This window comes from Tenrec ecaudatus, chromosome X, assembly GCF_050624435.1.
Source record: "Tenrec ecaudatus isolate mTenEca1 chromosome X, mTenEca1.hap1, whole genome shotgun sequence".
NCBI lineage: Eukaryota > Metazoa > Chordata > Mammalia > Afrosoricida > Tenrecidae > Tenrec > Tenrec ecaudatus.
In genome coordinates this window covers 11,743,674-11,770,031 of record NC_134548.1, presented here as the reverse complement: position 1 = coordinate 11,770,031, position 26,358 = coordinate 11,743,674, and the positions used below count along the sequence as shown (strand labels likewise).

Genomic DNA, 26,358 nt, shown 5'->3' with positions numbered 1-26,358 from the left:
CTTCTTAGAGGCAAGGGTGGTGGGAGTTTATCTCGCATAGTCTGGGCATGCTATCAGGAGGGACCACCTCCTCCTCAAGCTGATGGATCAACAAAGTGACTGGAACAATGGGCTCATGGAGAGCAAACACTGTGAGGCTTGTCAGGACCGGGCAGTGTTTTGTTGTTCTCTTGTACGACTTGTCACTAGGAGTCTGAACCGACTTGATGGTACCTAGCAACACATAGCAAATGACCCCAAAATGTACTGGCTTGAAACCACAAGCATTTAAGATTCTGTGATTTGACACTTTTGGGGGGGTTCTCAGGTCGCAACAGAAAAATTCTTCTGAGAAATGCTTATGATTATGAGCCGTGCTGGTGATGCAAATCAAAACAGCCGTGACAGCCGAATTCAAAGACAGAGAAAACAGTTAAATGCTGGATCAAGTCAGAGATACTAGAGCCTTCATGCACGGCTGGTGGGACTGTAAATATGCACAGCCACTGTGGAAAGCCACTGTCGGCCGCGACCTCAAACAACTGGGAACAGAACTTTCACCCTCAAGAAGTAAGAGCCACCTCACAACCAAACAAAATGCACAGCCAGGTTCAGTGCAGCACAGTTCACATTAGTGAGAAGATGGAAACAATGTAAATGTCCACCAGTAGAAGAATGGACAAGAAACCTTGGCACATGCATACAACGGACTACTATACATCACTGAAAACAATGATGAAACCACAAGGGACCTCGGGGCATGGAAGGGCCTGCAGAACATTTTGCCGAGTGAAAGTAGGTAATCGTAAAAGGAGCAATACTGTAGGCGGCCACTATTACAAAGGAGGAAGAAGGGGAGGAGAAACAAGACAGACTTTCATACTAAAGGGAACAGACTTCGGAGAGTACCTAGTTGGGGAGGGGGGGGGCAAGGGAGGGAAGATGAAGGCTGACAGATGTCAACTTGGGTGAAGGGAAAGATAGTGACCCAGGAAAGAGAACAAGGAGACCCAAAGACGGGATTAGAGTAAGCTATTGGAGGGATTCATAAGTAGTTTGAACAGTTGAGTCCCAAATTGATGATCTGAAATGTAAGCCTCCACCTAATTTAAAAACAGAACAAGTTCTTCCGGTCTCATGCATGCATCTGTGGTCAGCTGCTAGGAAACTGGTGGCAGACTGCTCTGGACTGACCTCTGCTTGATTGGCTCATCTCTTCTCCAGGAGTCCCTTGCTCTTGAAGGAATTCAATTCAAGCTTGTTCACTTTGTGGTCTCCATAGCCTCTTGAGACCTACACTCAGAACTTGCACACTATCACTTCTGCTACATTCGTTCGGTTGAAGCAGAATCAAGGAGCAGGAGAGGGTCTATATGTCCCAGTGCGGGAGAGAGCACAGTCTTAATGTAAAGGACGTGGAGACAGGGAAGAACGGAGTCATTTTGAAAGCTACCACTAATCCCTCATGGGAAAGAGTGACAAGTCCTCTCTCGAATTAGTTGAGTAGCTCAGCAAATATATGGGCTAAAATCTGCGCACCTGCATTTGTTGTTTGAACTTGGGCTCTTGAATGGCCCTCTTTAAGTCCTTTCTTTTCCTACTAAATGAAAATGATAATAGTTCCTTACTCATAGGGGGGCTATGAGAATTCGAGAAGATAATGCTTGTGAAGTGCTTGGCATGGTCCCTGGCATATAGATAACACCATCATCTACAACCTTTAAAGACAGTCCTGTACTCTCTGATCAATGCTTCTGGCCTCCATCGCCTCTTTCCTAAGTTAAGTAATAATTAGGTCATTTCTTATCTATTATGGCAAGGAGCTGGGTTGCCTATGCCAAATGCTCTTTGGTGGGTTTCTTGGGGCCTGGCCAATTGCCTTGCTTTGTCCCTGGGCCTCAGCACCAGTGGTTTGTGACTATCAACAGCTTTCTCCTTGGAAGAGTGCTGGGCTGAAATCCAACCTGGGTAATAGATGGAGAGTTATGAATTCCCCCTACCATTTTTTTTTCTTTCAGTTTGCCAAGGAGAATGTTGCCTTACAAAAGGTATCTCCAGGGTGCCCCATATTCCCAGGCTTCAAAGGTCTTCCAAAGACATCTTATGGAAGTGTGGAAGATGTCAAGTTGATATTGAACCTGTGTGGCATTTGAGTCTAAGGACTTATGGACTTATTGATCAAATACATTCAGATAGGATTCTGAAATAGCTCCCAAAGATGAATAAGCTTCTCACTGAGCTCTTATTCCCTGGACAAATCATGGGGGATTCTAGTATTGATCTCAGAGAAATTTTTAGGCAATACTAACCATCAAATCCAGTGAGAAGACTGAACAGAGAAAAACATTCACTATATTGAAGGTTTCTTCAAGTCTACCCCCCCCAACAGTTTTATTGGCACCTAATTTACATATCATACAATATTTTTAAGTTTTCAATTTTTACAAATACTTAAAGATCTCATCCTTGTAGAGGCGGCTGAGGCTTTGCCTGCTCTTATGGAAACCAATGTTGATATTGAGCTCCAACAATAGCATCTTAAGGCACAATGACATTATCTAAATCCCAAGGCCCCAGGGCCCCGGTTCTTTGCTGGATGGAATCTATGATAACACTGCTAACCACAAAGAAACTGGCCCCAGAAAATATGTGATGCTGTGCTGAACTTTATGGCACTAAACACAGTTTATATGCACTCAATACATTCCTCAGCCAAAGAACCAGCCTGGTGAGATGGAAGAAGGACTGTAAAATCTTAGGAGGGTCTTTGGTGTCAAAGAATGAAGTGTAGGAAAGCTGTTATTACCCAACCGAGCCTCCAATTTTTATACATTCATGTTCTTATGATTCCTGCCTCATGAAAAGCCTAGAGATTTTGATTTGGAAAGTTCTTATAACTTGAAGTTCATCATTCGCATGGGCATGAGATGAGAGAGGCATTGGCATCCAGGCTGGTACTTCCTGAAGCTCAGATGTTAGGTACCTGAGGATTTACATTGTGATTTATTCATTTCTCATTTTTGTGATTCTGGGAATTCGAAGCCTCTTCTACTTGCTGGCCACACCTTCTCCTGGCTTAGGTTCCAGAGAGAGTGCACGCAAAAGAGCCATGCAACCAGATCAACACTAGTATTCTTGGGCAGAGGGCCAGTCCTCTAGAACAATTTAGACGGACACGTTGTAGCCCCATATAGACCATACCAAGGCTCCTTCTTTAGAAGAACATATAGACCAGATCACACCTCCTACTGAGCCCCCTCCAGCTCTCCAGAACTCAGATGCCCTCACAAAAGGTACCCAATCCTTAAGGTCTATAATCCTTCCAGCACCACAAGTGTTAATATGTGCTCTAGTTCTTGGATGATGTGTGTCAGGGAGTAGTGCAAATGGACGAGAAGAGAATATAGTACATTGCAAAATCATGAACACTCACTCCGCCATGGCCCTCTGCCTTTGCAAGAATCCTTTTTCAATCTGAGGACTTACTTCTTTGTGACAGTTTTATGTGACTGTGACAGTGAAGTGTATTGACAGCACTCTAAGTAATTTCCGGCTCGTCAACATTTTATTGATCATACATTCACTTTTGAGTTGTCCCCTTAACCAGCAATTATGAAAGGATGAAAATATTATGTAGAAATTTGTGATGCCAGCACTATCCTATGGGGAATGGAAGTAGACTTTTAAATTAGCGGTGAGGTTGGCGTGATACCTTACAGAGAATCCCTAAAGTTTTGTAATGTGTAGTTAGTTTATTTCTCTATAACTGGTGTTAACTGCTGGAGCCCTCGTGGGCAACATGGATGTAGTGGGTTATGTGTTGGGCTACCAACCACAAGATCAGCAGTTCAAAACCACCAGCCATTCCATGGGTTAAAGATGAACCGTTCTACTCTGGTGAAGACTTATAGTCTCAGAAACCACTGGGGCATTTACCCTGCCCGATACGGTCCCAATGACTCAATGGTTTGATGAGTTTTAATATTGACTAATTTATTCTGAAATAAGCACATCTACTCCTGTACTTTAAGTTGGAATTGAGCTGATGACATTGAGTTTGGTTTGGCTTTTATTCCAGTACTAAGGAAGCCTTGGTGGTTCTTTGGGTTAGGCCTTGGGCTTGCTAACCACAAAGTTGGTGGTTCAAAGCCATCAGTCATATGAGACTATCTGCTCCCATAAAGCGCCATATATAGGCTCCCTTTGAGTTGGCAGGAGAGACCAATCCTTGAAGAAGGACATCATGTTTAGTAAAGTACCGGGTCAGCGAAAAGGAAGGCCGCCGACGAGATGGATTGACGCACGACTGCCACATTGGGCTCAAGCATAGGCATCGTTGTGAGGATGGAGCAAGACCGGACAGTGTTTCCTTCTGTTGTGCATAGGGTCACTCTGGGTCACAGCCAACTCGACACCTAACAACAGCAACAACACTAAGAGTGGGAATAAAGTCTATGGCAATGGTTGAGTATTCCGGTACCAGACTTGTTAACAAGTCCGGCATCTCTAAGAACTCTAGGTCAGAATGATCTCATCCTGGCTCCGCTGAAACGGTGGCGGCTGTGGGACATGACTACTCGAGCAGGTTTTCAGTTTAGCCATTAAATTGGACTTTTTATGAGCTCTGTGGTTACTTGTTTACTCCATATTTGCTAAAGCTAATTACTGGACATGGAGCCCTGGTGGAACAGTGGTGCCGAGTTGGGCTGCGATCCTCAAGGTCTGAAGTTTGAAACCACCAGCCTCTCCTCAAGAGAAAGATGGGGCTTCCTACTTCCCTGAACAGTTCCGGTCTCAGAAATTCCCAAGGGCCATTTTACCCTGTCCTCTAGGGTCAACTTGATGATATTGACTCAATGGCAGTGAGTGAGAATTCTTAGACATAGGATGATCTTTAAGCCACAGTAACTTCTCAAATATGGAATTTTGATGGCAACCGAACCTTTGGAGTATACAGCATGCCCCCCGTCACTCCCCCCCCCACCACACACACACACATACACACACACACACACACACACACACACACACACACACACACACACTCCCGATCTTGGAATAATCTAGCAATGCTAGGATGACCTATGTTTTGCTCGTGCAGTTTAAAGAGTTTGTATACTTTCTGACTCCTGGTCCAAAATCCTTATTCCTGGTTTCTTTTGTTATTTTTCTGGAACGTGCTAGTTTGTGCTCCTTACTTGAGGGATAGGCTCCATCCGGTCACCTAGGAACGCTTGATGACCACAGCTGTGAGATAATGAATGCTAGCTCATGGCCACAGATAAGGCGGCGCTGAGTAGGCGTGAAGAGTCAATGCAGCATTCAAATGGGAAGAGTCGACAAATAGATTTAATATAATAATGAAATAAAAATTATTAATTTTTATTGCCTTTACTCCTCTGACACCCAGTTTTCCCAGTCAGCCTGAGCTGTGTCACTATGGTAGTGGTGACATACAGATGATCCATCTCATAAACTTTTAGCGAATCCTTACTTGAGTTGTTGCCTAAAGCACTGTGTGCTGAGATACCTGGCTTAAAGCAAAACCGCACCTGCATGCAATGCATGCCTTTGCTACATATTCATCAATAGCCTGGTCTTAGAAGAAATGACTTCAGAGAACGAATTTTCTTCTTTCTAAAAAAATCACGTTATTGGGAGCTCTTACAACTCTTCTCACAATCCATCCATCCTTTGTGTCAAGCACATTTATTCATATGTTGCTACCATTCTTTTCAAAATGTTTTCCTTCTTCTTGAGCCCTTGGTATCAGCCCCTCATATTTTTCTCCCTCCCCCACTCACCCTCTCTCATGAGCCCTTAATAATTTATAAATTATTATTATTATTATCATATCTTATACCGACTGCTAGAGAGAGCTGGTTTTCATTTTCCTTGTTTATGAAAAAGGTGTTAACAACGTCTTCCGTAGAGAGTCATTTGGTAGATTCAGGGACTAGACATTGAACCTAGTTCCTGGCTCATAGTCACCAGGTTATTTTTCTTCCATTTTTTGGATCATCTTAACTCTAACCGTCGCTTCTCAATACATATTTTATTCAAGAAAATGTTTTTCCTACCTCCTCTTTATTTGTATCCATCACCTCTCTCAGATGGGCGAATAAACAGATAAAACATACCTTCTTCACCCAGCACTATGTTGCACCTGGGCTCGGCCAACTATTACTCTGAAGGCAATGGAAATCTTGTCTTGCAGACCTACTCTACCTAAAAAGTTCTCCATTGAAATGGATGCCAATCTTATCTTTCCAAATGTTAAAAAAAAAAAAAAAAAAAAAAAAAACCCACCCACCCAAACCTTGGGGTGATCCTCGATCCCTTTCTTTCTCTCACACCTTCCATTCAATTCACCAGCAAATCCTGTTGACTTCACTTGCAAAATGGAGTCAGAATCCATCCACCTCTCATTCACTCTCCTGCGACCATCAAGCCACCTTCATATCCCACCTGAATGGTTCTAATCATCTGGCCTCCCTTTCTTTAAGTTTGGCCCCAATGTAGTCTTCTCCACATGGAAGCCAGAAGGATTTTTTCTGAGATACAAATGAGATCATGGCATTCCTATGCGCAGACGCTACTGTGGCTCCCCATTTCCTGTAGGAGAAAGACTCCACTCCACGTTTTTACAATGACTTGCGGCTCTAGCTATCAGTGGACACCAGTGGCTCTCTTGTTCTAGTGTTACTTGTTTGTACAGTCAGGTTGAGGAAATACATCCCCTAATGTATGACTGGCCACTGTTTATTGGCTAAGCTACAACATGACCATGTCCTCGGACCTGATAGTAAATGGCTCCAAAGACTTAACTGCTATTCACTTTGCTGTCTCAGCAGGCGCTGGGTTCACTGTCACTTCTTAGTGTTATCAACTTCTAGTAGCCCTACCCCCTGCAGAGCCCCTCCCTGCCCCTGTTCTGCTCTCTGCTAAGCCCGGAGCAAGAACTGTACTACTATAAATCCAGGCCAGTAATAATCAGTCCAGTTTTCCCGGAACCCACAGTTGATTCTCAGCTCTGTGAATTCTGAATGTTGAATGTATGCATGTCAAGCACAAGGTTAAACCCTTGATTGGGGCTCCTAAGTGCGACCCAGGCACTCGTGCAACGTTTGCTATTTGGGCACTGTCGAAAAGAGACTGCTACGCAACTAGAAATGTAAACAGGAAAGAGCTTAAGCTTCTCATTTGGGCTATAAAACCAAGTTGCTTATGTTTTTCTGTAGGCCATCTTATGTGTAAATCCTCTTTGCATGATCGCCAGATGGACAAACGTAATTGCACCAAGGGCAAATACTCCTGTAAGCAGTTTTCAATTGCTCCCTGCGATCTATTCCTGATCCCACACCTTCTTTCTGGCAGCGGTATGACTCCATCCATTTTAAGACAAGAACTAGTACCAAATATCCCATTTCTCCCTGTTTATCAAAGTTCCCCTCTCTGCGTGAGGGACTAGGGCAAGGCTTTGCTGGCTATTTGACAACCTCTTCATTTATGACTCAGTGGAAGGCCCTAGAAAGTGGAGCAGGAAGGGCAATACGTAGCTCAAAGTCTATGTACTTTGCTCAAGGGGAGTGAAGACTCACCCTTCGGTCCTAGCTTGAGGTCCACCCTTAGGGCCTGACTGAGCTCTCTGGTTATCTGGCTTTGCTGGAGGGCTTGGCAGACAGCAGAACAGAACAGTGACAGGGAGGGGAGTTACCATGGGCTGGGCCACTAGAAGTTGGTACATTAAGAAGTGACAGTGAACCCAGAACCTGCCAAGACAGCAGAACTGATAGCAATAAAGCTGCCTGGAACCATTTACTGTATGATCTGAGGACAGTGTCATGTTATAGCTTAGCCAGTAAATGATATTTAAGATGATGATTCTTGAGTCATCTGAAAAATAAAATAAAACAATATTCAGGCAACATCCTGATGAAAATGAAATGCCTTTTGAGAGATTTCTCCATAATAGGCTTGCTTTTTTAAATGTAAAACTGGTCTAACGAAGCAGGAAGCTCTGGTTGTGCTTCTGTGCCCTTCATTCTCTGGGTGGATGAACACTTAGTCCTACGGGTAGTTGGCGGATGACTGACCCCGTGACTCAGTGGAGAGGAAACCCAAACCCAGCCAAATCCGTGTCCATGGGTTACAGAGTTCAAATGCGCCACCGAGTGCTCTTGGCTCTGCTCTTTATGGAAGTAGCTCGCCAGGTCTTTTCTTCCGAGGGATGCTTAGGTAGCTTCAAATCACCACCTTTTCTTTCTTTCTTTTCTTCTATTAAATTTGCATTGTTGTGTTTTTGTTGTTGTTGTTGTTGTTGTTAAATCAAGCACCAGCTACCAGGTACAGTTAATGTATTTTTATCTTCCAAACGTTCACATGGTTTCGCATCACCTTATCCATAACCAAATAGTAAGTCAACTCAGGTCTCAGGGGTTCCGTCCACATCTAGACTGTCCAGGTGATCAGAAACTCTTTGATGTGTTTTCTTTGAGTTCTTGACTCCATCTCCAAATACAAAGGCGTGGAGAGGCTCCTGCTGCTCCCAGGAAGAAGTGAACTGCAAACTGACTCCAGGTTTTGGGAATGATGAGAAGTGAGTACGTTGACCAAATAAGCCCCGTAGCCAGCCAAACCACAGATGGTGCAGTGCTGTTTTTCGGCAGGTCTGGCCAAGTCAGCCAATCCTGCGCACACCATCTCCCCTTTCATAATGGGAGGCCCCACAAAACGGTCCTGAGACCTGCCAGGACCTCAATTTCTTCTTTTTTTAAAAAAATCATTTTATTGGGGGCTCGTACAACACTTATCACAATCCATACATGCATCCATTGTGTCACACACATTTGCACATTGGTTGCCATCATCATTCTCAAAACATTTGCTTTCTTCTTGAGCCCTAGGATGAGGGACTGATACCAATGGCCTCAATTTCTCAGGCAACATCAGCTCCACTATATCTAGGTCCCGGTGGTAGGTGGCCCACCGGCCTTGGGCGGCACCGGTGGCCACCATCTCTGCCATCCAGTAATTGTGGGCAGCCAGACGGGAGAGTCGCCATGCTGACAACCGAGGACAGCTGGTCAGTTTCCCCAGCCACAGTGCCTTGCATCCTCCTCCTCCTTAGGGCGCCTTTTCCCTCGATTCACCACCTTTTCCATTGTTTGGGTTGTTGTTGTTCAGTCCCATGGAGTCCTCTAAGGTTTTCTTGGCTACAATCTTTCAGGGACTACATCACCAGGACTTTCTCTCATGGAGCCTCCCAGAGAATTAGAATCACCTGTAATAGAATTCAATTATCAGCTGAGTACTTAACGAGTGTGCCACTAGGCTTCCTTTTGATTAGCAGCCAAGCCCAGACTGTTTGCACTGCCCAGGGCCCTTCTGTGGAGAGTGTTGTTGTAAGGTGTCATTGAGTCGGTTCTGACCCATAGCGACCCTGGGCATAACAGAACAGAAACAATGTCCAGTCCTGCCCAACCTCACAATTGTTCCTGTGTTTGATCCTATTGCAGCCGCTGTGTCAATCCATCTGGTCAAGGGCCTTCCTCTTCATCACTGCCCCTCTACTTTACCAAGCACGATGTCCTTTTCCAGGGACTGATCTCTCCTGACAATGTGCCCCGAGTAGGTAAGGTGGAAAGTAGAGGTCTCTTAACCAGCCTCGGATCCAAGTCTAACTCTCCTACATACCCGCTGTTGGAATTGGGGCCAGTAATGGGAACTCTTGGGAACTCAGTGTCCTTTATTGTCCAAGGAACCTTTTAATGCATACCTGACAAGGTTGTTATGAAGAGTTTAGGTAGAGAGGCTGATGCTATGTGTGTGCAATCCACAACGCCAGCCTCTGTTACATGCTGGGAGGGAGCCGTTTACTTCCACGACTTTCTCATTTCCCTCTAAAGAATGGTATTGATCTCCAGTTCTCCACCTGGTTCATCCAAATCAGAGCGTTCACCACCGACCCTGGCTGTCATCAGAAGCACACCGTGGTCCTGAAAAGTCCTCTGTGGGTGGGCTTGTCCCTGACGGACAGCCCGAGTTTTTTAGCAGATGCCCTTATTCCAGTGGTTCTCAACTTTCCTAATGCTGTGACCCTTTGATACAGTTCCTCATGTTGTGGTGACCCCCCCAACCATCAAATTATTTTTGTTGCTAATTCATAACTGTCATTTTGCTACTGCGATGAATCGGGCAACCCCTGTGAAAGGTGTCATGACCCACAGGTTGAGAACCGTTGCCTTATTCATTCCCTTCATGGGTTCTTCCATCCTACTGATTCAGCAAATCTCCTGCCATACAGGATCCTAGTGGCCAAGGGAATCTTTGAGTCCAGTTTCCGGCCAAGCGTTGCCACAATGTCCTTCACAGATAAACTTGCAGATGATTTGATTAAATCGTCGAACAATGGACGTTCCCTAGGGATTGCATAGCTCCATCTTATTTTGTGTGGCTTTTATTACTAGGCTCTCAAAATTGTCCTCTGTGTTCATATAATACTGGCAACATCCCTAAGAGATACATATCCTATTAACATCATTGCGATAAAACAATTGGGTGTCTAAGTCACCTCCCCCCCAAAAAATCCCAAATCCCAACCCAAACAAACCCGTAACTCATAGCAACCCTATAGGACAGGTTAGAACTGCCCTAAGGAATTGCTGAGACTCTAACTCTTTACCATCTCATCTTTCTCCCATGGAGTAACTGGTGGCTTTGAACTGCTGACCCTGCCAAATGCATAACCACTACACCACCCAGCAGAGAAAATCCATTATATTACTACCTAGAGTCTTCTTTGAAATGCCAGTCACATGATGGAAGAGAACGGTCCACTCTATTGTCTCTTCCATGCCAGAACTGTGCTTCAGATTATAGGACATATCAGCCAATTTACTTTCTTGTTTATTTTCCTCTGGATGCACTCCATCTTTCTCAAACATACTGATGCTCAGAAATAAGCACAGTGCACTAGATTAGATTATTTGATAGCTAATGCTTCTAGCATCAAAGTCTTAGGGGGTCTAAGATGGAGTCATTTTTACTTGGGCAATAAAGTTGGACTTACAATTCTTATTTAAGTGTATCTTCAACCAGAGTGACTACTGTGCTTCAGAAGCTCCCCCATGGATCCCCCTGCTTGCACCCTCACCCCTGCAGGGTCCCTTCTTGAAGCAACAGCCAGAGTGATCATATGAAAACATTGATCAGATCAGTTTTCTGCTCAAAGGTCTCTCATGTCTTCCCATTTTTCCCCACAGAAAAAGCCAAAGTCTTAAATTTTGCTCTAGGATTCCTTTGAGCTGGCCCCCTGTTCCTTCTCAGACTTCACCTCCTGCCACTTTTTCCTGCCTGCTGGCAATCCAGTCACAACAGTCTTTTGATGTTCTTGACCTGCCTACACTCTTCTCACTGGTTATTTCATCTGGCTGGAGCAGATAACACAAGACTTTCCTTCCTTCCTTCTTTCCTTCCTTCCTTCCTTCCTTCCTTCCTTCCTTCCTTCCTTCCTTCCTTCCTTCCTTCCTTCCTTCCTTCCTTCCTTCCTCCTGGCCTCTGTTCTAAAGTCACCTTCTCAGAGAGGCCCTCTTATAGGCAGTCTCTCTCTCGCCATCCCCATCGTTCTCCATTCCCTTATCTTTTTTGTTACATGCCATCAGATTTCTCTATTTGTTTCTTTCATCCCGACTGCTCTCTCCTAGAATGCCATGAGCCCAGGGGCTTATCTTATTCATTAGCGCATATGCACAGAGTCGAATCATTGTTAGATAATCGATGAACACGGAGTCCCTGCTTGAGCCCCACATGATTACTTGCCCATCTAGAAGTGCCTCAGAAGGTAGACCTGGCAATCTGTTTCCGAAAGGTCAGAATGGAGCTGTGGTTACATAATCTAGTGTCAATTTGAGGATTAAGAGTGTAGGGGTGGAGTCTAGGCTGTTAATCATGATATGGCCAATGAGATCTCTGTGTGGGCATGACCTTCCCCTAAGGATTCTGGGGATTCCTGAATTTTCCTCCTTGGAGGGGGGAGACTCTCTCTGCCACTCCTTGGGAGACATTGCAGCTGACAAGACACATGGATGCAACCAGACCTCTGAAGCCGGAGAAGCCATAGAGAGACCCCTGCCAGCGCTGAGGTGCTTACAACGCCACTGGACCCAATGACTCTCTACCCACTGGCTTGTGATCATGCTGCATTTGGCGTCATTGCATGTGTTTTGTGAATCTGAAGAGGACTCTATATATTAGTATTGGACATATGGGCTGATATCAGACTTATAGCCTTGGACTGGACTGGGTTGGGATGTTTACTTAATGTACAATTGCCCTTATATATAAACCTCTTCCTTATACACATATGTGTCCTTGGATTTGTTTCTCTAGTCTACCCGGACTAACACAGGAACCCAGTTCTGTTCTGCACACATGGGGTCATCCTAAGTTGGAATTGGTTTCATGGCAACTAACCACAACTACTGAATAAAGATGCTCTGTTGTTTTGTTCAGAGGACTACCTAATCCCATAGTGTTGTGGTTGTTTTAAGCATATTTAGATTGACTTGTACAACTTTCTGTATTATGAAATGCATTAGTAAAATGACAGATACACTCTCTTTGGATTTCCCCTCCCCCCTACAATTCTAGTCTCATCTCAAGCCTAAGAACAATTGTGAGGCTGGCTTAGGACCAGGCAGTGTTTCGTTCTATTGTGCACAGGGTCGCTATGGGCTGGAACGCACTTGATGGCACTTCACAACAATGATAGTCTCTTGTCAGGAAGGAAATGAGGCAAGCAGTATCTGATTTTTTTCTTAGTGGAACCAGAGATATTTTTCTAAGTGGAAACTACACTGTAAAAAGATTACATTTTATTCTTTAGCCAGGTGTCGAGATCAAACTCTCTACTTTTGAGTTCATGAAATGCACTCCCCCATCCTTTCGAAAAATATGAAGAGCTTTGTCTTCTCATTTCTTCTGACTTCCCATTCCTACCCCAAGACAACTCATTCTTTATGTGGGTTGCATTTCTAGGTTCTATCCTATGTCTCCGTGAAGTCTGCCTTCTCCAAACCAATGAGAGGTCTCTTCCAAGTAACCATCGGCATCTTTTCAGGGGAGACTAAACAGGAATTGCAACCATTTGGCCTGTGCTAGCTGAAAAAGTGGTTTGCTATGAAATCGAGATAGGCAATTCTCCTGATGCCTTCATTCCTCATAGCTTCAGTGCTTCTGGAAGTTTTCCGCCTCACTGTTTCACCAGACTTTTTGTCCACCTGCTTTTACCTTTGAGATTTCATCCCTTGCTTTCTTCCCCCCCCCCAAGTGATCGTGTTAATCTTGTTTTCTGCCTCAATGAATTGAATTTGAACTTCGCTTATTTTTCTTCCCCTCTCTCCACCACCCTGAAACCCAAGGACTGCCTTCAGGAAATGGCCTGTATGGAGTTTTGTTTCAGCTTTTCTTAAAGTAGAATTCCAACTCTTTGTTCAGAACCTGCCACTCGCTTGTTTTCCACCCCACCCCCCATCCTCACCCCCACCCCTGCCTGAAGCAAATTCTTCTCAGCTTCCTTGACTTGTGGAGGAACTTTGCTGGGACAGACCTTTTCACACTGATATTTTCCCCATCTTATTTTCTTGTTCCATTCATTAACAGTAAGTCTTATATTTGTCAGCGACTTTTTCTTTTTGCTGCAAAAGGCCTATCTATTTTGATTGTTGTCGTAATGGTTCTTTGCTATGCAGTGAAACCAAACCATCATCGTCACTGCAGGGAAGTCTTCATCTACCTCCCTGCGTGCTTTTCCACTGTTGCCTGAAACTGACTCAGGTGCCCGTATGTACTCTAGAATCAGCCTGCATGGATTCCGGTCGTGGCTCGCGAACCTGAGTGTGTTTGGGGCAGTGTGAGCTCTTTTAGTCTCTGTTTCATAGTCAGCAAAATGGTGATTGGTATTTACCTATCGATTTATGATGATGATGAAAGGTGGTAATACTTTGTAAATGTAAATGCAAATCACTTTGAACAGTGTTACTTATCATGGACCTCTACCCCCAGCCCCCACCCTCCACCCATCTACCATAATCTAGGAAACTATGGGCCTGACTCTTAACTAAAAGGTTGGCAGTCAGAACACACCCAGAGATGCCTTGGAGGAAAGGCTTGGCTAGCGGTTTCAAACCGCTGACCTTGTAGTTAGCAGCCCAACTCTTGATCACTAAGTCACCAAGGTTCCTCATTTTACCATCCTGGTAACCCTATAGGACAGGGTAGGACTGCCCTTGTAAGTTTCTGATGCTATCCTCGTTTTTGTTCTTGAACTATTCACAGAGATTACTGACAGATTACTGTAGGTCACAACAACTGATTGAGGAAAAAAGTGCTGCTGCTAGTTGGTCATTCTACCTCTCCTGCTTACTGGTAACTTTGAAAGCTCTATGGAGCACAAGCTCTACTCTGCATGGGCTCACTGTGGGTTGGAGTTGACTATGACAACTGGTCACTATCATTTCACCTGAGGTTGGGAGACTTGTTTTTCTGGGTGCAGAAACGTTTCCCTGTGTGAAGGTTTCACAATCACAGTCAAACAGGCCCATGAGCCCTGCCATTTCGAGTGCTTCCTCTCTTTTATCTATGACACTCAGACCTATCGTCCCAAGGCAGCTCCTGAAATTTAACACCACAGCCACCGAAACCTCTCCGGATCCCACGTGGGTGTGATCACAGGGGATGGATGGCTGGGACGCCATTTGGATTTCATACCACACTCTCCCTTCCTTGTGATCTCCACGGAGTTTGGAACAGGTGAGTGAAAGGGAAGGAGGCACAGTAGGTCCTAGCTCCAGTGTTTAACAGGGTCATCTCAGAATGGGACAAGGGACCTTCTTAACCTGTCCCAAGTCGGACTCAGACTCAGAGCATTAGTCTGTGGAGGGAAGGAGGGATGGAAGGGTGTGCGGGTGGGGGGCGGGAGGATACTCTCAGCATTTTTCTAAATATCCATAAAAATGAAAGGTTATCAGGATAAAAACAAATGCATTCCATAAGAACCAAGACTGAGCCATTTATTTAGTAAGAGAAATAAAAAGAAATGGGGCTGGGAAACTATTAATGGAATTGTCTGAAAAAACGTATCTATAAGGCAACAAGCTTGCCCCCATGGTCCCTAATTAGAGGCCTCTTTTGTCACTGTAAAATTGTGGCACTTTCAGGACATCTTAAACAGCTTTTTAGTAACATATTAACCATATGTAAAACTTTTGATTTGGCCGTAAAGTGCTTGGGAGAGCTATGATTCTCTAGGATTAATGAATAACATTTGTTTATTTGGTTTCCTTAAAAAAATTTCATTCTAAAATCTGTTTATATATCTGTTCCCTCCACGATGAACTCTATATAAGTTCAGCAGATGGTTGGCTGTGCTTTCTATTTTTTTTAAATTTCTTCTTCATCCTCTTTTTTTTTTTTTATCTTCTCTGCTCAGTGCCCAACCCAAGTTCAAAGGCTGATGAGAGAGGAACGCTCACGAGGAGCTTTGACTACAGGAAGACTTCTTCAGTGGATGGGATCTTGGTGCTCGTGGAAGATGTCAGGCACTATCTGGCTCCTTCTCAGCCTTGTTGCTGTATCTCTTGCTCAATCGACCACCGAAGACCAGGCCAAGAGCTATCTGACCGAATTTAACAAGCAAGCCGAAAACGTGTCTTACGAAAGTGCCCTTGCTTCTTGGAATTATAACACCAATATTACCGAAGAGAATGCCAAAAAGATGGTGAGTTCTTTTGATGACATAAAAGGGTATTTGTTGCTTCTTAAAGAAGAGATTACTACTCATAAAACGGAAAACAGAAATCATATACATTCTCTTATCTCTGTGGTTAAATGTTTGCTTCTGTCAACCTGATTCTGGGGTGCCAGATGTCTAAATGTAGTTGACTTTGGGGTTCATTTGGAATAGTATTGCCATAGAAATCATTGGTCTCAGTGCAGACTCCTGGAAGCCAGGGGGCATGCTTTAATAGAGTTATGGCCATGATTCTCATTATTGTCAAGGAGTCAAAACATGTAGTGGAACTGCCATCCAGGATTGAGTTTAATAATTTCCCCAAGCCTCCAATGCCAACAGGGATATCTAAAGATTCCGTACGAATGATACAGTAACTGAAAAATGCAACTCGCGGCTTAGTGGCAGATTTAGCTAGTCATTAAGTTAACCAGGGGTCGGGTATCGCTGGACTTGTGACTGCCTTCCCTCCCTGTCTGAGAGTTCCGAGGGATTTCTAAAGGTCACAAAATCCATCCAGAGCCCTCCAGGAAAAGCTATAATTAAACCAGTTCTGACAAATATCAGCATGCCTTGGGAAAGCAAGATGCTTTGGCTATTGCAAGGGTCTTAGGATCTCTTCGTTCACACACCCCAGACCAGTCTTCTCATGCACTTAAGTCACGGACAATGGAATCGCATTACTTCAGAGAATACTTTTCTGTGTGTGTGAGACAGCTGTATAGCAAAACATTCTTTCAGAAGGATTGTTCAGGACCACCAGTCCTACCCCCCGCCATGCTTATTAGCTTTTCATGTTTAAATTAAACTATTGCCCTTCACTGGACTGATCAAATCTGAGACCTGGTGCCTCTTTAGAAATCTGCCAAGAGGATGTTTCTATTTTTCCCAACCTCAGAGAAATCCTGGTGCGGATAGCCTAGGAGGGTCCTGGGGCAGGCTGTTCTTGTCTTTTCTCTCTTCCTCTTCACCCTTGCTCTTCCTCGCTTGAAATCTGGTCGTGGCGAGAGGTGAAAGTCGTGTGTTGTGTCTTGTGTGTTAGCTGAATTGTCCTGGGTGGCAGTAAAGGAAGATGTCCTAGCATCGCGCCAAAGAGTTTTGGAGCTAGCTTGTCTAGGTTCAAATCCACACTCTACCACTTTTGAGCTGTAAGAACTTGAGCTAGTTAATGAGCCTCTCTGCGCCCGCAGTTTCACACCATTCCCATCTGCCTCAGGATGTAGTTGCAAAGAAGGAAGGAACCCCCAACGCCACAGGACAACAGGTAGCCATCCTTACTAGGGTGGTTGCTGAAAAGGCAGGTGGCAGCTGTGTGGAGCGTCATGTTATGGAATGGGATGTGTGCGGAAACCATCTCTTTGGCTCATTAAGCACCTTTGAATCGTCCTGGTTGATTAGAGCAAAGGCCAGGAAGAGGAGGGTATAAATCTCACCATGTGGCTGAACTGCAGGAAAGCGTGGGTCTGTTAAAGGAAAAATGGAAAGAGTCCCCTGTAGGAAGCCAGCAGACTGGTCTCTTCTGCCTTCAGCGATGGTGAAGGATGACTTCATGCTAGTTGGGGCCCATGGGTGGGCTTGCCTGGGGGGAGGGAGGCAATGGGGGAGGTGAGGATGATTCTTTCTCCCCTGCTCCTATCGACTGAGTGTATTGAGAAGTGCCCCCCCACCCCCACGCTCCATAGGGATGTTTCTATCTTTTAAAGCTCAGAAAAACACTTGTCCCAGGTTGATGAGCTGTGGTGTGTGTGTGTGTGTGTGTGTGTTCCTGCCTTTCTTCTCTGTCCCTCCTCACCATTACTCTTCCTCAGTTTAAATCTGGTTTTGGCGGGAGCTGTGTATTGTGCATTCGCTGTATTTGTTGAATGGTCCTAGGGGATGGGGGCACTGTGGGAGGTGCCACAAGTGATCCGAACACGAGAAGGCTGCTGAGATATGATATCCTGCCAGGGCAGGGAGATCATATTTGCACTGTAAAGTGTAAGGGTCTAATGTTTGGACTAAGTGTGGACTCTGGGGCCAGACACGCTGGGTTCAAATCCTCACGCTGACTCTTACAAGCTCCAATAGGGCAAGTTTCCTAACTTTCTTGAGCCCTACTTTGCTCAGCTGGAAAACGAAGGAGCTGATGATCCTAGTTGTTGTTGATCCCTCACTCACGGTGACCCCAAGCACCATGAGACTTGCTAGACATGCAAGCTGGATTCAGAAGAGGACATGGGATGACGGATCTCAGATGGCTCTTGGCTGTTAGCAGAGTAAAGCAGAAAGATGTTTACCCATGATTTAGTGACTACGCAAAGGTAGTCAACTCTGTGGACCATAACTCATGCCCAACTCAAGCCATGGGATTTTCAGTGACCTCATATGCATGTGACACTAGACTGAAGAAGGAAGATGGGAGAATGGGCCCCTGAGAATCGTGGTGTTGGTGAACAGTACTGAATAGACCATACGTGCCAGAAGAGCGAACACATCTGTCTTAGCAGAAACACAGTCAGCATGCTCCTTAGAGGGGAGGGTGGCAAGACTTCTTCTCACATACTTTCAATATCAGGAGGAGCCACTCCCTGCAGAGAGGGATCATTTGCGGGGAAGGCGAGGGTCAGGGAAAAAGAGAAAGACCCTCAATGAGATGAATGGACATGACGGCTGCAGCCCTGTGCTCACACAGGAGAAGGATTTCACAGATGTCACAGGATGGGGCACTGTTCTGTTGTGCATAGGGTCACTGTGCACAAAATGACGTGTGTATGTTCGTGTTCAACCAGGACGGCATATTGAAGACCATCTGCCATTCCCAAATTGTCCCCTGGTGTAACTTTCAAAATCAGAAGACAGGGTTTGTCAATCTATGGACCTGACCTGTAATGGAAGTTCTTATATCAAACTGTGAGGAAGTATTTTAATGTAATGAACCTGTTGCTTGTGAGCCAGACTCAGTGCATGGGTCCCATAGGGTTTTCAATGGCTACGTTTCCTGAAACAGATTGCCAGATCTTTCTCCTGCGGCTCCTCTGGGTGGACTCGAAGTTCCTGTTTTGCAGTGAACCTTCTGTACCATGCAGGGACTTCCGCAAGTGGCAGGGACATTAAGAAATCCAGTGCTCTCCTGATTTGCCTTAGCTGGCTGAGCTGCCTTGGGCAAGTCACGTCCCTGATGACTTTGTCTCTTGGAATGTAAGGAGGTTGGTGGGTACAGGCAACATTTCTCAGCAGGTAACCATGATGACCGGGTAAGTTACATTTGTGGAAGATTAGATCCGACTTAACAGGAATCACATGCCCTGGGATCCTTGTTCAGACGAGTTTTTCTTTGTCATGAAGAGTAGATAACATTCATTTTAGTGACATCACCCAGGGTGAGACTGAACTTTCCCCATCACGGGACTTGGAGTAACACAAAATAGGCTGTCGAATCACCTCCACATTTTGGTGCAGTCGCTAACTGATCCAAGCACACTGGCAGCATGCCAGCCATCCACCAGCGACACCACGGGGAGGACAGGGGTGGTCGTCTGAACTCTCATGGTGACACCAGGCCTGGGAGAGTAGAACTTTGTCCCATAGGACTTCTAGTGGCTGGTTTTCAGACGTGGGTAGCCAGGCCTTGCTTCCGAGGTGCCTCTGGGTGGACTCAAACCGCCTGTTTCTTGGCCAACAGCCAGTGCACATAGTCTAGGGATTCCAAATGATGCATATGGCAAGGGCTCCAAAAGAGCAATGTATGTTTGTGAACTTTTGAAAACTCGAATGTAAGATTTTACATGTTCCATCCTGGAAAGTACAGACAAGCATATCCTGTGGGGCAGTTCTACTCTGGGACTCGACAACAGGCACCAGGAGCAATCCTTATATGTAAGGCTTGCCGGAGGTGGTCCTGAACATGAGGGCTTGCCCTGAACGCTCAACTCTGGCCACAGACATGGCTGTTGGTTCCGTCGCTGCCTTTTGTCTCTCTGAAATGGTCCCTTCGAGCCCCGGAGCTGTGTAAACTGCTGTCTATATATTCATTTCATCCATTATTCAGGTACAAGAATTATACATAGCTATCGACCCAGGCCTAAATCATCTGTTTGGTATGTATGAACTGACTTTCATTCTCAGCACAACTGCTAAGCCATCTGTTTCACTTGGTCTTGGGAGCCTTAGGGGAAAAGTACAGAATAAATTGTAAATAGTATTAGAAAAAGGGAATACTAGGTCCTTGGGGACCCAAATGCAAGGCAACCTTGCGGAATCTCTTCGTGATGGAAAAGCGCAGCCCTTCAGGATGGTAATGATAAATGAAATTCTATCTGATGCCCTTGTTCAACGTGCTGTCCTTTGGTATAATAATCAAAAATAATGTTCTGAGACTGAGGACTTTAGGGGCATTTTGAGTTGCTTCCAGCATAGATTGAGAATGGAAACATCCCTCTCAGTTGCTAGGACCATGGTGAGACCATTAGCTTTGGAGTTGATGCCCTTGGTGTTCCTGTGGGTTTGCAGGACTGTGATCTTCTGGAAGCACATTGAGTGGGTTCCAACCCCCCCCCCCGCCAAGGGACACCAAGGAATCAACTCAACACCCACTGAAACTAGAGTTCTTCAAATGCTGTATATGCACACCAGTGAGAGAAATGCTTCTCCATTCTTTTTTTTTCTTTCCATTTTCAAAATAATTTTTGGGGGTCTTGTACAACACTTATCCCAATCCATACATACATACATACATTGTGTCAAGCACATTTGTACATTTTTTTGTTGCCATTATCATGCTCAAAACATTTGCTTTCTACTTGAGCCTTTGGTATCAGCTTCTCATTCCCCCCCTCCCCACTCCCCCCTCCCTCATGAACCTTTGATAATTTATAAATTATTATTATTTTGTCATGTCTTACACCATCTGATGTCTCCCTTCACCCACTTTTCTGTTGTCCGTCCCCCAGGAAGGAGGTTGTATGTAGATCCTTGTAATCGGCTACCCCCTTTCTACCCCAGCCTCGCTTCTCCGTTCTAACGGTCACTATTCTCTTCATCTTATCTGAGCCACCGCTGTCCCTTCCAGACACCATATCCATCAGGTCACATCCCTATTTGGTTTCTTTTGCGGGTAGAAAATGACCATCACCGCCATAGGGCCACACCTGAGGCCAACTTTCATCTGGGGTCATCATTGAAGATCAGAACCTCTGGGCTACACCAGGGCACCTAGGTGCTTTCTGTAAAGAATCTCGTTTCTCAAGGTTTCCGTCACCACCATAATCATTAAGTCTACCTGGCAGTCTATTCTGTTCCCCTGTTAAAACATCCATCTTTGACTCCTTGGAAAAGTCACCCATGTCACAGCACGAAGACCACACAGCCCAGGGCCTCACAGTGTGAATCATCTCTGAGAATTCCATTGCAGCTCTGGGGCCAGGATTCGTGATGGGGAGGGGCGGGGGAAGGGGCGGGGTTTGAGAAGAACGAGGCAATGAGCCAGAAAGAGAAAGTGACCAAGAGTGGCCTCATCACCCTTAACCTTCAGCCAAGGAGAGGACTAAACCTTTCACCAGATGGTTTCTGAACCATAGCTTATGCTCTATGCCTTCCGACAGCACCATCCTCACTGCCGTGTATATTTTTGTTGTTGCTGTAGAGTGAAGCTGGGGCCAAGTGGTCTACCTTTTATGAAGAACAGTCAAAGTTGGCCAGCAATTTCTCACTGGAAGAAATCGCCAATCCCATCATCAAGCTTCAGTTACAGGCCCTGCAGCATAAAGGGTCATCGGTGCTATCAGCAGAGAAGAGCCAACGGGTGCGTTTGTGGATTGTTTTTATCTTGGGGTCCAAGAGTTTAAATATTTGGGAACTCTGAAATGTTCCTATCACCCCTGGCTATTTCCTTTATCTGCACAGATAGCAATACTGACCTTAAGCAAGAACCCAGTGTCTAGGTGGGATGATCATAAAATTTACCATCCAAACTGGGACTCTCCCCTGCCCCTTTAAAAATGGCTATGACAATATATCTATATCATCTATCTATCTATATATCTATCTTCATATATGTATATATAAATAGTTGCCAATTAAACATTTTTCTTCTGTTCAAGTCAATGAGATTGGTCTCTTTGTAGCCGGGAGCTTTCTGCACATGGTGATACAGTGTTTAAACAGCCCCCCTTGCCCACTATGTGCCAATCACGTTGTGCAACTACGACCAGTATCTGTTGCCAGTGTTCCCATCCCTATCCACAGACACTCACTGCTTCCTAAGCAATGATTCTCCCTCGCCTCCCCAGCTCCCTCCACCCTTGGTCACCACTATTAAACTCTGATCTCTATACATGTGCCTATTCTAGGCATTTCATATTCAAGAGATCATTTTCATGTTTTCTATTTGTCACACTTGGACCCTTTTGAGAGTGAAAGGGGGGAGCTGTTGAAGACCACACTATTTGAAGAGCACACTTAATGTATGCCAGTGGTTCTGGGAACACTTGGCAAAGTTGGGTCCTCACATCTGGGGGCATGCGATTGGCACCGAGTGGAAAAGGGGGGACTGCTTAAACACCCTACCATATGCAGATGGCTTCCCAATTCTTTCCCAACAAAGAATTAGCTGATCCAAAATGTGGACCCTGCTAAGCTGGAGAAGTCAAGTATGTTGTCTAACAGTTGCCTCCTTCGATTCTTGACTTTCCTTTGCAACCGCCTTAACCAGTGGTGAAGAGCCATGACTCAGGGATGGGTGGTTCTGCTCTCCCCAAGATCGCAACTCCATGTGTGGGTTCTTTCAGGAGGGGGCAGAGTCCCCACTACTAAGAGTAAAGCCACTCACCTGCACTTGGTTCCACCTTCTGGCTCTGGGGACAGCGGGGGAAGTAGAACAACAAAGACATTACTCCTGGTGTATGAGAATATATGGAGATAAATAAATATTTTTAATCACATGGCCAAAAAGGACATCTTTAACCTTTTTTCTATGGTTACATTGCTTATTACCTTTCCTTTACAGTTGGACACGATTCTCAACACAATGGGCACCGTCTACAGTACTGCAAAAGTTTGTAATCCCAATGATCCAGGGAAATGCTTTCTTCTTGAGCCAGGTAGGCTGTTCTTTTTGCATTGTTGTTAGCTGCCATGGAGTTGGGCCAAGATTTGTGGAGGTCTCAGGCACTATGAAAATGAGTTGTTGCCCAGACTGGCACTATCTCCAGGACTGGTTTTTGGTAGAACTGTTGTGATCCATGAGATTTCACGGGCACATTTCTGGAAGTGGATTGCCAGGCCTTTCTTCCTAGTCTGTCTTAGTCTGGAAGCTCTGCTGAAATCTTTTCAGCTTCATAGCAGAAGGTAAGCCGCGCCCGGCAGACAGGAGGTAGCCTTGGCCAGGAATTGAACCTTGATCTCTTCAATGGAAGGTGTGCCTTTACTGCCAAATCACTACTGCCCCTATTACTTATTTTGAGTAGCCATTTGTGTGTGTGTGTGTGTGTGTGTGTGTGTGTGTGTGTGTGTGAAGTTATGAAAGTCCTTGTCTGGCTAACCCAAAGAAGATAAAGTTCCAAATATGTGAGTTTCAACATGTAGATGTTTTTTTTATGTCTAGCAAGATCTTCTGGTAAATTTGGTCATGCTCATATAATTTCATTGCATTTATAATCATTTCAAGTAGTGTCTATAAGGATGAGGCAAAAGGTATTGCTACAAAATCATAGACATCCTTATTGAACAAACATATCAACACATGAAGTGATGGTTTCTCAACTTATCCTCCTCCTAGGTCTAGACAGGCCTGAAAATGGCATTTCCATAGCTCTAGCCCTTCCCCCAAAGAAGCCTGTGCTCTTTGATTTCCACCAAATGAAAACAGCAGTTTTGCCTTCCTTGAGGAACTCAAATTGTGTTCCTTTTCAATGTTCTTGGATACGTGGGAACCAAAAGAATTCTAAAGGGGCAAGATCAGGGATGTAGGGTGGATGGGGTTAGTTTTTCCCAGGACATGCTAGTAGGACAGCCCTTGTTCCCCTTGAACAATGAGCAGCGCATGGTCCCGCTGGAGAAAAGTACAAAATCTCTGGCCTTTTCCTTACTGATGTTGTTTTCAATTTTCTTAAGACTTCTTCCTAATAAGCCTCACCCACCCACCCCATGATTCTTCTGTGTCCTTCAAGGAAACTTTATCTAGACAAAACCCAGTTGCCAGAAACTTCTGAGGTCACCTCTCTTCCTTGAATTGATCTTTTGAGATCTTGCCAGCCTTCCTTAAAATGACTGATCCATCAAAAAATGGTTTTATGCAGAACATCAGAACCTGTGGCAAAGCTTCAATGACTTGGGAAGATGGCCACTTGGGCTTTGATAAAAAATGTGATTGGTAGTCCTGACCTAAAAGTCATTGTGTTCCCATGGCACAGAGTACCCATTTTCTTTCTTTCCTTCTTTTTTTTTTCTTTTTAAGACACCCTAATAAGACCGAGATGGAAGTATTATTGAGAGAATGTGCCTGCAGCCATTCACTGAGCACAGAGACATGTATCAACACGTCCTGGGAATAAATCTGTGCAGTGTGAACCGGATCCTAGTAGCAATTCTTTTACTCTTGCATTCCTTGCAGGCAGACATGAACAAGCAATGCAATTTCTTTTCATAACAGACGTGATCTGGCTAGCTGCTAATCTTGCTGCTACCCCTTTAAAGTCCCTATGCTTATTTACACATAGAAGGCCTACAAATGGAAGCTGGTTTACATGGGTGCTTTGTGATAACAGGGTTGGATCACATCATGGAAACCAGCACAGATTATGACGAGAGACTCTGGGCTTGGGAAGGCTGGAGGGCTGAGATCGGCAAGCAGCTCCGGCCGTTGTATGAAGAATATGTGGACCTGAAAAATGAGATGGCAAGAGGGAATGGTAAGTAAGTCTGCAGAGTCTGGACAGCTCCCTGGGAGACCCCAGTGGATGGTGCTCTGCTACTCATTTAAAGATTGGCGGCTAGAACCCAACTAATGACATCACAGGGGAAAGAGTGGCCTTGAATTAGGATTACAGCCAAGAAAACCCTTTGAAGCAGTTTTCTGCTGTAATAGAAAAAGTCTCCCTGAGTCCAAAGCCATTCAACAGCACCAGGTTTCTTTTTCTTTCTTTCTTTCCTTTTTTTTTTTGTTTTGTTTTGTTTAAACAAAAGAGGTCTGGAAGTCCTCAATGGGTCACAGGGCCAGTTCACAGGATGCCCAAATCCGCCCTTTCACATCCGGGCTGCCCCTAATTGGAAGCTCATCTGCTGAGCCATTCAGGGTACCCCTTGCAAGAAGAAGCCTTGACATTCTAAAGTCTGAAGAGCTCAGGAGTGAAGGTTTTCTACAAGAATTCAAAGGAAGCAACTATCTAGTGAGGTCTCCGCCATCCCCCACCGTAAAGGAGTCTAGAAATTGAATGTAGATTCTACATCTTGGCCCACATAGTCAGAGTTCATTCTCAGAGGTCATGGGAGGGTGGGGGAGGTGTCTGCCTCAGGGTGTCACCCCAGAAAGAAAGAACAAATCAGATGAGTTTCAGCAGCAACCTTCTTCTTTTCAGCAGTTGCCCTTAGAATTCAAAGGACTCTTGGCTACACAGTGGTGGTGTGATCAAAGCCCTTAACTGAAAGGTTGGGGACTCCGCGGGGGAGAAACCGGAGGATCTGTTCCCATAAAGATGACAGCCTAGGCAACCCTAACCGGGCAGCTCGACTCTGTCCCATGAGGTTGCTCTGAGTTGGGACCACATTAACGACACTCAACCACAACACAGCCAGAAAAGACCGATCATGCTGTGGCGATTCATAGCCTCCTGGGGCAGAGAAAGGAAGAATTTTTTCATCTGTCCTTTCTAAATGTCATCCGCCGTCGCCGAAGCTCTAGGCAAGCTCTAGGCAACAATAACAAACACAGCCATATCCCGCATCACTCTCCCTCCAACTATTTTATTCCTCTATTCATTGGCTGGATCCGCCATTGCCAAAGTGTCTGTAAAACTAAGTGCCTGAAAAGAGTTCGCTAACTGGATTAGCTGAGAATCCCAACACAAGCTCACATTGCCTGACGGAGAAATACTAAAGAAAGCACATCAAGATGTGCTGTGCATGTCTATTAGGTACATTGAGTTTGCATGTCATTTGAGAACCCAAACAGGCCCAAGACATCTGAAAACTGAAGGCACGCAGCAACATGTGGGTGAAATGATTCAAATGTCCTAGCGTGTGTTCTGTTCTAAAGGTCAAGATGCAAACTGACCTATGAGAGTTAAAAGACTCAGGCAGAAGGGAATAGGAGTGCACTTCTGCTCTTGACCATCCATCTGACCTTGGATAAGTGACTTCCCCTCTGGGAGGAGCATGCTGTTAATCTGAACGCATTCACTGCCCTCATAGCAAGAGTGCAGGGTAGAACTGCCCCTGTGAGTTTCTGAGACTATAACTCTTCATGTGAGTAGAAAGCCTCATCTTTCTCCCTCAGAGTGGCTGGTAGTTTCGAACCTTGCAGGCAGCAGCCCAACACGTAACCACTAGGAAAGCCAAGCCCCTTGCTTTCCAATTGATTCAGACTCGTGGTGACCTCATGTAACAGAAAACGGAGG

General features: G+C 45.1%; 1 protein-coding gene and 1 pseudogene across 1 annotated transcript in view; one reads left to right on the top strand and one right to left on the bottom strand.

The window, feature by feature from the left end:
- Positions 1-8,447: 8,447 nt before the first annotated feature.
- Positions 8,448-8,997, bottom strand: LOC142433165 (mitochondrial pyruvate carrier 2 pseudogene; annotated as a pseudogene).
- A 6,485-nt stretch (positions 8,998-15,482) lies between these two features.
- ACE2 (angiotensin converting enzyme 2) overlaps positions 15,483-26,358 on the top strand; it is a 42,081-nt gene continuing 31,205 nt past the window's right edge. Inside the window, exons 1-4 of the mRNA XM_075538567.1 lie at positions 15,483-15,757; positions 21,390-21,548; positions 22,752-22,845; positions 24,511-24,654. Coding sequence (XP_075394682.1) covers positions 15,494-15,757; positions 21,390-21,548; positions 22,752-22,845; positions 24,511-24,654 — 661 coding nt within the window. The 5' untranslated portion in view covers positions 15,483-15,493. The remainder of the gene's footprint in view (positions 15,758-21,389; positions 21,549-22,751; positions 22,846-24,510; positions 24,655-26,358) is intronic.